A 13,856-nucleotide genomic window follows, 5' to 3' on the forward strand; every position below is an offset into this window, starting at 1 on the left:
AGCCCCCAAAAGCATGGTTCTTCTTAAAATACATTTAGTATTTTAAACTGGCCTCTTTCATGGCCTCTCCAAAGATCCTGAAACATCTGGCAGTTGTCCACCCTAGAACTTGACAGTTTTGTAGGCAACAGAGGATTGTAAGGTTACAGGATTCTGAAAAGACTGTAGAACTGTCTGAAGCTGGTTTGGGACCCAAAGAACTCTGTGCCTCTGAAATGTCTTTTCCCCTTACAGGGCACAGCTTGGGCTATGGCTTTGTGAACTATGTGACAGCAAAGGATGCAGAGAGAGCAATAAACACACTGAATGGCCTGAGACTGCAGTCCAAGACCATCAAGGTAAAAAGCACGTGAACATGACTTGACTGGGAAAGGCCAGCAGGAGTCCTTGTCCTCCCAGTGTTTCTGTGCATCCTGCTTCTCTGAAGCTTTCTTAAGACCTCTGGTTCTCGTCTGCCGGATGGCAAGCCCCCTCAAAACCTCTCCTACTCCCCCGCCCACCCCCAGTTCTCGCTGCATGGCGTTGTAGCCTTGTGGCTTGATTTGTTGCAAAGGTCCTGCAGATTGCCACCACAGGGGATATGTGACTGGAAGGTAGGGTCCAGAAGGACGTCTCAGCCAGGCCCAGGCCTAGAGTCACGCTTGCTTAGTTTTAGCAAGGCTGCACTCTCCAGTCATGCCTCAATCCTCGTGGCTTTGTGATGCGAACAGAGCTGGGGAAGTCACGGCTTCCTAGAAACGAAGGCTGTGTATGTGCAGATCATTCAGGACCATGCATACCTGAATCAAGGGTTTCTCTGCTCTCCCCCCCCCCCCTTTCAGGTGTCATACGCCCGCCCAAGCTCTGAGGTTATCAAAGACGCAAACTTGTACATCAGCGGACTGCCGAGGACAATGACACAGAAAGACGTAGAGGACATGTTTTCACGGTTTGGCCGCATTATCAACTCACGTGTGCTGGTTGACCAGACTACAGGTGTGCATGTGTTGCAGGGGTTTTTTTTTGGGGGGGGGGGTGGCAGGGGACTTTCCACTGGCTCAGTGGGCTCCTGTTTATGCAAGGGCAGCCACCAAGGGGAGCAAATCAGGTTGTACTTCTCTCCATCTTTCCCCACCTGTGCCCCATGGTAAGCTGGGTGACCTGAAAGAGGAGGTAGGGATGCACTGAGTTGAGGTGGGCAGGGGACCCTTCCCCATATGGAATTCTAGCACAGAGACAAGAGGCTCACAGGATCTTTGCTGATCCGAAATTGAAAGGCAGGCCCCGTCATTGAAACCCCACATGGTGCACACAAAAACACTTTTAGAGCGGTCTTTTGCGAGAGGGTAGAAGTGATGATCTGAAATGTGGCGCTCTTCAGACAATCTGCATCATTTGGGGAGGGGGGGGCTGACCACTGAAAAGAGGGCTTAGTTATTCCCATAAACATTAACCAAAACAAACAAACGCTTGTTCCATTTTGGAAGCATCCGACAAGCTTCAATAAATGCTGAAAGGGATGCACATTGTCTTTTGTGTGTGTCCCGTTCCCCATTTTATCCTCACCAACATCGTCAGGATTAGCTGAAGCAGGGGTCCCCAGTCTTTCTGAACCAGCAGGCACCTTTGAATTCTAATGCAGTGAGCCCCAAAATGGCTGCCACGGGAGGTGGAGTCAAGAGCAAATAAACCACCGCAGGAGGTAGAGTCAACCACAGAATGCAAGACAGGGAGGTCTAAATCAACATATTGTTACAAAATATTTTCTGCATATGCGATCTTTTTGCTGTATTGGCAGTTTCTGCAAAACATTTTTTTTAATCTGCAAAGCCAGTCTGATCTCCATTGGCCAGTTGGAATCCTTGCTGAGCAAATGCCCCATCTAACCCCACTCACTTTCTAAAAACATTTGGCAGGCCCCACATTGGGGACCCCTGTGCTGAGAGACTGCAATAGGTCCAAGAGCCCAGAGTTGCGTCATCGATGGGGAGCCTTTAGGGCATTGAGAAACCCCCGGAACATTGTTCAGGCTTCGAGAGACCCCAGAATTGGCACAGTAGTGCAGAATAGGGTTGGGAAGCCAAGCTGTGGACATGCCCACCCAGGGCCCCTCCCCTTCCCACCCCCTCCAGGCCCATCATTGGCCATTGTGGGAGTTGGGGTGGGTCAACACCCAGTAAATATTGAACAGATTTTAAAAATACATTAAAAATGAATTAACTCCCACCCAGAGCCTCTTGTGGCGCTGAGTGGTAAGGCAGCAGACATGCAGTCTGAAGCTCTGCCCATGAGGCTGGGAGTTCAATCCCAGTAGCCGACTCAAGGTTGACTCAGCCTTCCATCCTTCCAAGGTTGGTAAAGTGGGTACCCAGTTTGCTGGGGGGTAAACGGTAATGACTGGGGAAGGCACTGGCAAACCACCCCGTATTGAGTCTGCCATGAAAACGCTGGAGGGCCTCACCCCAAGGGTCAGACATGACCTGGTGCTTGCACAGGGGATACCTTTACCTTTAACTCCCACCCATTCAGGAAGCCCCTCCCTTCATGAAACCCTGGTAGAAAAAGCCTGCTCTAGGGTGAGGGACACCCATGAACCGAAGAAGGATCTTGCCCAGTCCTTAAGGGATGAAAAGCCCTTAATGAGGAGTGTTGCTGTTGTGGGAGCCGCTAGCTCGAGATTCATGTTGTCAGGCTGGACCAACGGGCATCCTGGTGGCTGCTTCCTTGCTCTCCTGTGGGACCTAAATGAGACAGGTGAGTCCTGTCTCTAAGGCCCCCAAGCCAGTGTGACCTTTGTACCCCAGTCCCTCTTCCCTTGGCTGTGTGTGCTGAACTCCCGCCCACCGAAATCCTCAAACCAAGCGGTGCATCCCACCTCCTAGGTTTTACGTTTGCTGTTTATAATATGCCCAGGCAAGAAAACTTGTTTGGGGTGGGGGGAAAACCTGGCTTATCCCGTCTTTTCTCCTTCCCGGTTCCAAGGTCTTTCCCGCGGGGTCGCCTTTATCCGGTTTGACAAGCGGTCCGAGGCCGAAGAGGCCATCACAAACTTCAACGGCCACAAGCCTCCCGGGTCCTCCGAGCCGATCACCGTGAAGTTTGCCGCCAACCCCAACCAGAACAAGAACGTGGCGCTGCTCTCACAGCTGTACCACTCGCCCGCCAGACGGTTCGGGGGGCCTGTCCACCACCAGGCTCAGAGATTCAGGTAGGTTAGGAAGGACGAAAATCGGTCAGAGCTCCGTGTTGCGCGTGTGGCCTTTCTCTTTTCTCTTCCTCTCTCGCCTCTTTTTTTTGTTTTTGTTTCTAAATCATTGCCGCTCATCATCAGGCACCCACCTTAAAAAAAAACAAAAACCCTTCCAATAGTTAGATAAAAGGGAGAGAAGAACGCAGTACAGAAGTCAATGTTCCACATGCCCAAAGGATTAATCTTCTGTGAGCCTCTTACATTCCAAGCATTTAGGGAATGACAACTGCTTTTTCTTTGGTCGATTTCCTGTCCTCGTGTCCCCCTCCTTCAGCCTAACCATGTGTGTGAATTGAGCCATACCTAGGGTCTTCCATCCCCTCTAAAGCCATGCATCGGTCACAGGTGCCACCCTTATTCAATACCCCACCCACCCAAGGTCACGCTAGGATTCAATGTAAGTTTTGTATCCAGTGCTTTCTGGTATTCCTTTAACCACTTTTTCCCCATGTTTCTCGACAGCTCACGTGGAAACCATCACCTCGGCCCCAATTGCACCTCCAACATCTTCCATTAGATTTCTTTCTCTTTTTTTTTTTAAGTGCATTTTTGTGTCATTCTAGAGGTGCCGTCTATTAACTAGCTTTTGAGATTTTTTTTTTTTTTCTTTCCAACTTAATTGCCGTTTGAGTTACTATTCTCACCCAAATGAAATCTGTATTCCCCAGCTGTGTCAGTAATCATTGTTGATGTCCATTTCTGTTCTTGTTCCATGAGGTTTTCTTTCCTTCCCCTCCCGCTTCTTGCCATCCACTCCCCACCCCCCAAGCAGAAGATTAAAAAGTCCTTCAGACCACCTTTCCTCCCATTAATAAAGATTGAAACATTTGTCTGTGTGATGCTTCCTAACGCCGGGCAGATTCTGTCGATCTGTTCAACTGGCGGTGGCACTTTGAAGCCTCTTGCACCAGAGGGCACTGTCCTCAGTGGGACGGATCCATGGACTCCAACCCATAGCCCATCCAGCGACAATGTCACCTTAGGATCACGGGCGGAATGGGCGCCTGATGCATGCTGAGGAATGGCACCATTCCAGTATGGTTAAAACAACTGGCCTTCAGCATGCCTAGAAGTAATTTGTGTTTCTTTTTAAAATACTTTTTGTCTTAAAAACTGCGCCAAAAACAGATCAGACACACAAATTGTTAACACCCGCCCGCCCCCAAAAGAGACAAGTGGCTCAAAGGCAGCACTGCAATTTTAAGGTTTTTTAAATTTACGTAAAGCCTTTTCTATTTATCGTTAGTGGTTTTAAACCCACCTTTCTTGTAGGGGACTCTTAAAACCAAATGACAGAGCGGTGTAAGCAAGAGCATGCAAAAGCCAGCCAATCCCAAAGTGTCCTGTTTGCTTCCAGCACCCAGGATTCCAAATTCCCTGAAGCTCAAATAACATAGTTGCTATTGCAGCTCTAAGCACCCTGAATGCCACTGCTAGCTCACAAAACTGTTGTGATTTTCACTCTAATCAGCCACCTCTTTTCTCTCTCCTGCCATCTGCTCCTGTCCCTTTTTCGTTTAACATCTGGCCTGAAGAAGACCTCCATGAAAGCATGTGCCATACTTTGCAGTGCTTTCGTATGTCCTGCTAAAGGTCCATGGCCCTACAATTGCACCCTGTCCTCCAGGTATCCTCCCTATTGGCTGATCTAACATTGTAATATATATATATATAAGCTGTTGGGCAATATAACAGGAACGATGCCCTCCAGCGCTCTTTATACCCATTATATGCATTCCTGTTGATTCTCCTTCTGACAACAGTCCTTGCCCCTTTTTATTCACTCCCAGCCACTTCTGCCTCCCCTGCCCCTGGCTGCGCACACCGTCGCTCACTCCCAGGCTCCCACCACAGCAGGTCACGAGGCTGGCTGGCGTGGAATCCTGCCACAAAACCATCTTGATTAACTGCCTCCTCCAGTTGGGCCTTGCTGGTTCCACACGCAGGCTGCAAGGGGAGTGCTCGAGCAAAGGGGAGGGCGTGCGAACCCATGAAGCTGCCTCCAACCAAATCAGCCCATCGGTCGGTCTAGCCCGGCATGGTCTGTTTTCATTTGGCAGCGGTTCCCCAGCCCTCCTCCCTTAGGCCATCTTTTCTCTGGGGGTTCCCGAGAATTGAACCTGCAAATCCTATTTTTGCCGGTTACGTTCTGTGCTATCGACCCGGCCCTTTGGAGCCTTTTCAGGTAAAGTTCTGCTGCCGTCACTAATCATGAGGAACCCCGGCAATCTTCAGCGAACATCAGAGTTCCTGAGAATGTCGTTCAACAACCATAGCTTGACCCAATTTTTTTCTGTAAATTATTACTCAAACGTTGATTCAAAATAGCGCTTCCCCTGGTCGTCCTGCAGCAATCAATAAATAGCAAGCAGTAAAGCGATGCTGGTGCCCTTGCTAATAGTTTGTTGCCAGAACGACTGCAGTCTATTAAAAATCATCCTGATAAAGTTATCATTTAGAAGCTATTTCTCAGCGTAGTCCAGCAGGCTGACAGAATCTGTTGCTCACTTTTTCTCTCTCTCCCCTGCCCCCTCCCAGTTAGTCTGCATAGTAACTAGTTGACTGACTGTCGGTTGAAGTGTTAATAACCCGACTCTAGAATCATTCAGCAGCCAGTTAATTAGCTGCTTGTTTTGAGGCAGCAAGCCAGTTAATCCGTAGGAGTTCAGGATCAACTTTCAAGGAGTTTGCTCAGAAGTGCTTGCTTCAGAACTACTAGAGCCGTTTGGGTATAACGCCATGTTATCCCCTGTAGACACCTGCTGGCAAGGTTTAAGGGTAAGGCAGGGCCACTCAGGGGGCCTCAGACTGATTGGCTCCTTCCCCAGCCACTGTTGGAATTTGGGTACTGGGGGAGCACAAACCACAGTTTGTTGATTCAGTTGTACATCTGCCATTTCCGGCTTGCTGCAAAAGTAGCCAGTTGTCCAAACGTGGCCAAGCAGAGACAGGGGCGCATTGGCCTCAGTTTCCCACCCTCCCTCCCACACATGCCCCTTCACACAGTGGCCAGAGGTGGTTTGCTGTTTCGTCTGAACCATGGCTTTTGAGAATCCAGATTCACTGTGTACACATCTGAAAATTCCCACCTTGTCTTTGCGAGGTATCCCTCTTCTGACTTCCTTTTTCTCTGGTTTTGGCTTCTTACTCCATCAGCTTACATCTTTTTTTTGTTTTTAACTCTACCCCCCCCCCTCAAGTCCTTGCTCATTTTCACATAATGCTTGTTGTAAATTCCTTCTAATAGTTACCTCTTCAGTGGAAACCCTTGCATGTTTTTTTTTTAATTTTTCATTCTCCAGAAGTGTAGAGTCAGATGGGTATTTTCAGAATTCTTGTCCTAGAATTCTTGTTACATGTTAAATAAATACATGTTCTTCTATCTGCCTGTACTCAGCCTCTTCCGTGTAGATGGTTTTCCCCACTGTGTTGCATCTCGGAAAGTATTTTGGCCAGGGGATGTGATCTGTAGCCCCAAACGTTGTATCGAACAGGGCCAGGGTTGGGGTTCAGACAGCCCTCCAAACCGCCCCTTGGAGGATTGTGAACAAGCCACAGGCTCGCCTTCCCTTTCCTGCCCGCAGGCTTGCCCCCAAATCCACATCAAGCTGCGGTTAGCACTGGCCCTCCAGACCTCACTGGGAAGCCAAGGTTTGGTGCGAGGATTCCATTCTTGTCTGGAGGACAACCGCTTCCTTATTCAGAGAGGCGCGGCAAACTCTGCGAGATCTGAATAAGAAACAGAAAGAGAAGCTGCATGCAGGAGGTGAAGAGGGAATATGTCCTGGCGGCTTGTCCACGATTCCCCCAAACCAAGGTCTGGAGGACCATTTGAACTGCGAAGTTCGATCTGGTCAGATAACTGGTCTGGTGCTCTTTGAACGACACTTGGTCGAGCAGTTCGGCCCGCTGCCCTTCCTGGTTAAGAGAAAGCTCTGTGGCAGTGCTCCGACAAGCTGGTGCATCAACAGCCAGAGAATTGTTAGCCGTTCATCCTCTGGCCCCTTTGGTTCTGCCCGGTAGAGATCCTGTTCCACCTATCCGAAAGACTAACCTTAGTCTGCCTGGGTTTTTTTATTTGTTTGTTTGTTTGTTTTTAAATGCTCAGTATTGACCCTTTTGCCTCCCTGGGCAGAAAGTCTGCCGCATTTCCCCAAACGCAACAGCAGCGCCCAAACACAAACATTTGTCACATGGCCGTGTGTCAGAGCAGAAGCCAACTCTGGATGACCAAGCCCAGTGCGACATTTCACTGGGAACTGGGAGGACAGGACAGTGGACACTGCTAGGGAAGAGTGCCTATAACTGGAGGAGGTCCATCTCCTGGGGATGCTTTGAACCGAGAGTCCACCCCAGCCCAGGAGGCAGGCTTAGGCTACAATACCTGGGAAGGCCCCTGAAAAGCCATCTGACTCACTGCTCAAAGTTAGCGCAACAAAGGAGGCAGGTTCTGTAGGTCAGGAAGGAAGGGGTGTGTGAGCAGAGATGTGTTGGAATCGGCACTTCCCCAGGCCTGCCGATGTCATTTATGGTAGGGAGGCAGTATGCTGGCAACTTCTCTGACACACACAACAGATGGGCGTGGGTACGAGCAGCATGCGTCCTTGCCTGCTTGTACTCGACTTCACCAGGCCTTGTGGAGGAGGAGTTCTCAGTAGACCCTCTCCGCCTGTCCAATGCCAGAGGGATGGCAGTATCTGCCTGCTGGCTTCCAGGTCATCAGAAGGACTTCAGACCCAACGCTTTCATGGGCTTGAGCCTGCTTTGCCAAGTGCATGAACTGTCAACCTCCCACCCCCTTCAACAAGTCCTTAGCCCAGAAGGTCTGCTCCCAGAAGACAGAAAACTAAAAATTTGGGGCCTCAGGGCTGTGCAATGCGAGACGCTACGGCCAAAGATGTACAGGATACGACCAGAGGCACCCGGGCTCAAGAAGAATTGTAAGAGAAAAATGACACCTTTATAGCTTTGTTAACACTACTTTTATCAAGACCAAGGGTGGCCAAACTGTGGCTTTCCAGATGTCCATGGACTACAGTTCCCATGAGCCCCTACCCCCTTGCCATGCTGTCGGGCTCATGGGAACTGTAATCCATGGACATCTGGAGAGCCACAATTTGGCCACCCCTGCTAGGCTTCCTTCATGCATGTGTCCACTCAAGCTCTCTTTCGCATTATGGCTGCCATTGCCAGTGGACTGAGATTAGAACTTGCCTGGCAGTGTCACGTGCTGGAGCTCTGACATTTCATAGCCTTTCCACCCTTCTTTTTAAATCCCCCCTCTGCCTGGACGCATATCCACATGCCAACCTGCTGGCCGAGGTTGACTCTCCATGCACCTTGCAAAGCGGGTGTGTAGCCCACAAAAGCTGTTCCTTAAGGTGACCCCAGGCCGCCGCCCCCCCCTCCCCGGATGTTTCAATGGTCGATTACGCTTATCGGGGGGCCCGGCAATGCTCTTGTTTCCCCCCCACACAACGAATCCCCCCCCAAAAAAATGTTCCTTGAATCTTGATTCCGTGTCACGTTTGCTTGATTGAACTGACTCGATTTTTTATTTTGTTGTTTTGTTTACATGAACTATTGTGTGCTTTTTATTTGCTAGGTTCTCTCCTATGGGTGTAGATCACATGAGTGGGCTTTCTGGTGTAAATGTCCCAGGAAACTCCTCTTCAGGCTGGTGTATCTTCATCTACAACCTCGGCCAAGATGCCGATGAGGGAATCCTCTGGCAGATGTTTGGCCCCTTTGGCGCGGTGACTAACGTCAAAGTCATCCGCGACTTCAACACCAACAAGTGTAAAGGCTTTGGCTTTGTGACAATGACAAACTATGAAGAAGCTGCCATGGCCATAGCCAGTCTTAACGGCTACCGGTTGGGGGACAAAATTTTGCAGGTTTCCTTCAAAACCAACAAGTCCCACAAATAACTTCGCTCGTGGCTTTTTTTTTTCTTTTCTTTTGTATGGAATAGATAACTGAGTGACGGAAAAGTTTGAAACCTTTTGTTTTCCCCCCTCCCCTCCCCCCCCCCCGTTTTTGTTTAGCATACAACTCATTTCTGCGCCAATTTTCACAAAAGTTGTGTGTCTTTAGTCTAAACAAGAAGTGGAAAAGGGTTTTATATTCTGGGATGCCACCGACATGTTCAAATGTTTGTTGTTTTGGGGTTTGTTTTTTTTAAAGAGTCTTGCAATGTTCTATATTGGTTTCAAATACCCCCTTTCACTCTCTGCTGTCAAGCCCCAAAATTGAAACCGATGACCCCACTTAGATCTCTGAGAGAGCGGCAAAACCGAATCCCATATACTTTCTCTTAAGAGACCCTGCTGACCCAGTTGGAATAGAGCGCCCTGTCCCGTCGCCACCCCCCTCGCCGTAAGATTTAAATTGATGGTAGCGGTTGTATGGGATGGTAGTGGAAGCTGGTCTGGCCAAGGCCTGAACCGGGCCGAGCTTTAGTACAACTTTAGTACAACTAAGCCCAGCGAAGCATAGAAGTCAAAGCAAATTTTGCTTCTATCACCGATTTTCTAAATGGCAATTAATTTTGTAAAACGACAGTCTGAATAAAAATGTGCCAGTGTTTTAGAACACCCTTGACCAAGTTGGTTGATGGATGGACAAAGCGTCAAACCAGGAAACTCCTTAAAAGTTTTCTGCCTCTTTTTTTTAAAATGAATAAATTAAAAGCCCAATTCCAGGAAACATGGACCAAAGAGTTTCAGAGAGACACTGGGGAGAGAGCAGAGTATAGAAAATGATGAAACTCCAAAGCCGGGTGTGAATTTCCTCAGAGTTCTTATCTCCAAACGGTACCCCCCCCCCCCCCCGGTGCATTGCTTTCTGTTATCAGAAACGTGGCAAGATTTAACTTCCTTTCAAATATAATTTTTAGTATGGATTCTTGAGTTTAGGTTTCCTTTATAAAACCTTGTTATGAACATTTGAGCATTGTAACTTCTTTGCATCCCTTCTCAGAAGTGCTAGATTTTTTTTGTTTGTATTTTAATAGGAGGTTTGTTCTGCTTTACATACTGAACGTTCTGCAGAAGAATACAGTCAAACGTGCAAGTTAGAGATTTAACAAAGACAAAATTTTGATTTTTTTAGTAGACTTAAGATTTTAATGAATCCCCAAAGTTTTCTGCAGATTGCCTTGAAACTTTGAGTTCTGTTTTCTGTTTAATTTTCTTTTGCTTTTTTTGTGTTTTCATTTGTTTTTACTTTTGCATTTAAAAGCCGATTAAATTTGATTTGGTTTTGCTCAACTTTTGTTTTGGTTTGTTATTTTAATTTTTCCCCTCTGTTGAATACCGCACAGCATCTGACATAACAATATACAAAACCCCCTCAACATAAAATGGATTGGTGCTCAAATAATATGACTTACTTGTGTATAAAATCCGACACGGCTCAGGTTAGGATTCACGGCTGGCTGCCGCAGCCGGTATCAGCTTAACAGGCATAGTCTGCCTGTTGCATTGCACAAGGTTTCAGCATAGTAGGCAGTGAAGTCCACAGTACGCAAACAGCAACAAGCCTTCTGCACGAAAAATATCTATAAAAATATCTATTTCAGCCCCAAAGAAATCTTTAAAAATCTGACATCCCATGCTAGAAACTGTTCTGTGCGGTCCGGTGCCTGAGCCTCATTTCCTTCCCTTTCTTGAGCCACCTGTAAAGATGCCCATCGAGTTATACAATAGGACATCTTGGGCTCCACCAGCCTCAGTTTGTTTTTAGCACCCCGCAGATCTTCCCTGCCCCATTGACAACTAGCTGCGGCAGCTTAGCTCAAGCCATTCCCAGCTCTCCAGGGCTTTCCCAGGTTACCTCTGATCGCCACACCACCAAGCAGGAAGGTGCTCAGGTGACCTTCTGCCACCTTCAAGCTGCCTTCTGCTGCTTTCGTGGAGATTCCACTTGCATTGCTGGCTTGGAGCAGTCGCCCTTGAAAGTTGCTTCTCCAGAGTGCTCACGTTGTGTTTCGGGCAACTCACTTTGTGTCTTCTCAAGACCCTCTTGCGTCCGCCCTCTTTCTTCAGCCGCTGAGGTCTAAAACCACAAGCAAAGGCTTTTCTTTACAACATCCCAAGTGCTCATCCTTTAGCTGCAATGTCTGCTCCGTTTTATTGTGTTGTGCTGGTGATCACGTCAAAGCCTCGACCTAAAACCAGTTGGGCAAGCAGCAGGTTCAGGGACCTGCCTCTTCTGTGGATGTTCTCAGTTCTGCCCTTAGATCATTGCCTTGGAAATCTAAGAAGAACCTCCTGCTCAGTTGCCTTGAAGCTTCGGTCTTCATCAGTCAACCCCGAGTCGCCTATTTCTCTAGTTTACTGAATCCATATGGACTCCTCCACCTTTTCCCTTTCAGGCCCTTTTCACTGCTGTCCAATATCTGTGGATCGCAAACTGCCTTTTTGAATTCTGCTATCTTTTACCCTTGAGAAGCCACTCAAGACTTCTAGGAGAGCGATCATTCTAGACGGGAACAGTCTTTATCATCTCCAGCCATTTCTGAGCTGTACCCATAATGAGATGCGCTGGAATATCACCAAGCCATCACCTTCTTCCCCAGGTTCTTTTCATCATGGAAACAGGAAATCTCATGAATCATGGGGTCTGGTCCTGTAGGAAGCCTTCCTGTGGGCAGCCTGCGGGAAGACCTTACAAAGAACATTTATGACCATAGATTTTTATGCACCCTGAGGGTAACATTAAGTCAAGCTTTGGGGGCCTTATGCTTTAACCCACTGCCTGCATTTCCTGCCTCCTTGCATCCCAGGCATGTCTTTAAGAGGCATGTCTTCCTTCATCTCCCTAGGCCAGATTTGACTATACAGACCACAGAAACGGCACCCCTGCCTTTCACCTTTCAAGAATGGTGGGTGTTGCTTTCTTCTTTCAGCGCTCATTGAGAATTGGTCCTTCTCTGTTCTGCCCTGATTTTTATTTTTAGCAAGAGGGGACTTTGCCAGAGCTGATCCCCGTCCCCAATCAGTCAGGAAGCCGGAGAGAGGGAGTCTTTATGCTCTTGAATAAACCCAAGTTTGGCTCTCCTGGGTAGTCTTGCTTTTGTTAAGTCTAGTCTTGTTTTGGGGGATGCCTGATCCGCAACCTAGCCTTGGCTTCACGAAATCTGGGTCCCCCGGCCCCTTTTTCAGTAGCCCTGAACACATCCCGGGACTCCCTGAGCTCACGTGAACTTGACCTCATGTGGTCTCGCACCTCTCCACTCCTGCCTCCTCTGCAGGCACCAGGACAGTCTGTTCCAGTGTAGAGCAGCAAGTAGGACTTCCACCCAAGATTGCAAAAACGAGTCCGTTCCCAAGGAAGGGGGTTCACAAAACATGGTGTTCTGTTTTGCCCTTGGTCGGATATATTCATTCATTCATTGGGTCATGATCTGAATCAAAACACACACACATGAAGAGAGGGAACTGGAAGTATTACTTTTGAATGAAATGCAACATTTTTGAAAAGGGAGGCCAGTTTAGAGGGGCCCGAAAGTCTCTCCCAGCGCCTCTCTTTCTTCTTCCCGGTTGGTTAATTCTCCGGTCCGGACACGGATTCCCCCGCCTGGCGGTTGTCCTAAAAACAGCCTTACCTCTCAGTTTCAGAGAGCTAGCTTCACACCGTCCGTTGCACATGCATCATTGCGTACCATGCGAAAGCTCACAGATGCCCAGTTTGGCCGTGAGCCAGCAGCAGCGGAAGAAGTGCGTTTACAGGCTCTCGATACACAGGTCCGTCTGTTTTGATTTCAGGCTCCTCCCCTTCTCGGCAAAGGCTTCCGCTTAAGCAGAGTGGCAAACGCTTCATGAGAAAACTGGAGTTTTTGGAATGGGCCACAGGGCAACATCAGTCAGCCCCAGTAGCTGTGCCATTGCCTCTCAATAGCGCATCACAGTCCACGTAGTCTCCAGGGCATGCAGGGGTGGAGTGGGAGGCAGGAAGAGCCTGCCGACGAGATAATCACTCTTGCCTCGGTTGACGTGACTTCCCTCGCCACCCACCCTGCTTCACCACACAGTGTGAAAGTGCCTTGGCACAGCGAGGTCACATTTCTGTCCCCCGGGCGGCCACTGCGTGGCTGTCCGTCTTGTGCTTACTCTCTTTCTCTTTGCTCTTTCAGAATCTTTGTCAGATCTGTGCACTGCCCCTCTCCTCCGCCTTTTTGCGTTTAAAACAACAATGAAAGATTTCTCTCGTTTTTTGGTAATATGGGGGGGGGGGATTGCAAATAATATTGGAATGCTTTGCAGGAGTGGGGGGAGGCAGGAAAGCTCACTAAGAATATGCCTGAAAGAAACAAGCCAAGTTTCCAGAGGACAGGAAAAGCCCACATTTGTGGGATTAAGTAAAAAACAGCATCTCCAGATGTGCGTGTGGTTGTCCCTGTCCACACACGAACACTTCAGTACCCGTCCTTGAGTGTCACAAGACCCAACGGGTACAGAGCCTGCCTTTTTGGTTGGCTTCCATTGGGACTTTTACCACTGAGTATGTTATTCCCCCACCTTTTGGTAGAAAGAACACCCCCAAATTACACAGAGGGGGGCATTGATTTCTGGAAATGTAAAGTGACGGGCTAGGTACGACTGGGTACATGCTTTTTGAGAAA

At 48.5% G+C, this 13,856-nt stretch overlaps 1 protein-coding gene across 1 annotated transcript in view; it reads left to right on the forward strand.

Moving 5' to 3' along the window:
* ELAVL1 (ELAV like RNA binding protein 1) overlaps positions 1 to 10,500 on the forward strand; it is a 33,262-nt gene extending 22,762 nt beyond the window's left edge. Inside the window, exons 3-6 of the mRNA XM_077331701.1 lie at positions 235 to 338; positions 822 to 975; positions 2,962 to 3,187; positions 8,835 to 10,500. Of these exons, the coding sequence (XP_077187816.1) occupies positions 235 to 338; positions 822 to 975; positions 2,962 to 3,187; positions 8,835 to 9,159 (809 nt within the window). The 3' untranslated portion in view covers positions 9,160 to 10,500. The remainder of the gene's footprint in view (positions 1 to 234; positions 339 to 821; positions 976 to 2,961; positions 3,188 to 8,834) is intronic.
* Positions 10,501 to 13,856: the final 3,356 nt, after the last annotated feature.

The sequence above is a fragment of the Paroedura picta genome, chromosome 4 (assembly GCF_049243985.1).
Source record: "Paroedura picta isolate Pp20150507F chromosome 4, Ppicta_v3.0, whole genome shotgun sequence".
NCBI lineage: Eukaryota > Metazoa > Chordata > Lepidosauria > Squamata > Gekkonidae > Paroedura > Paroedura picta.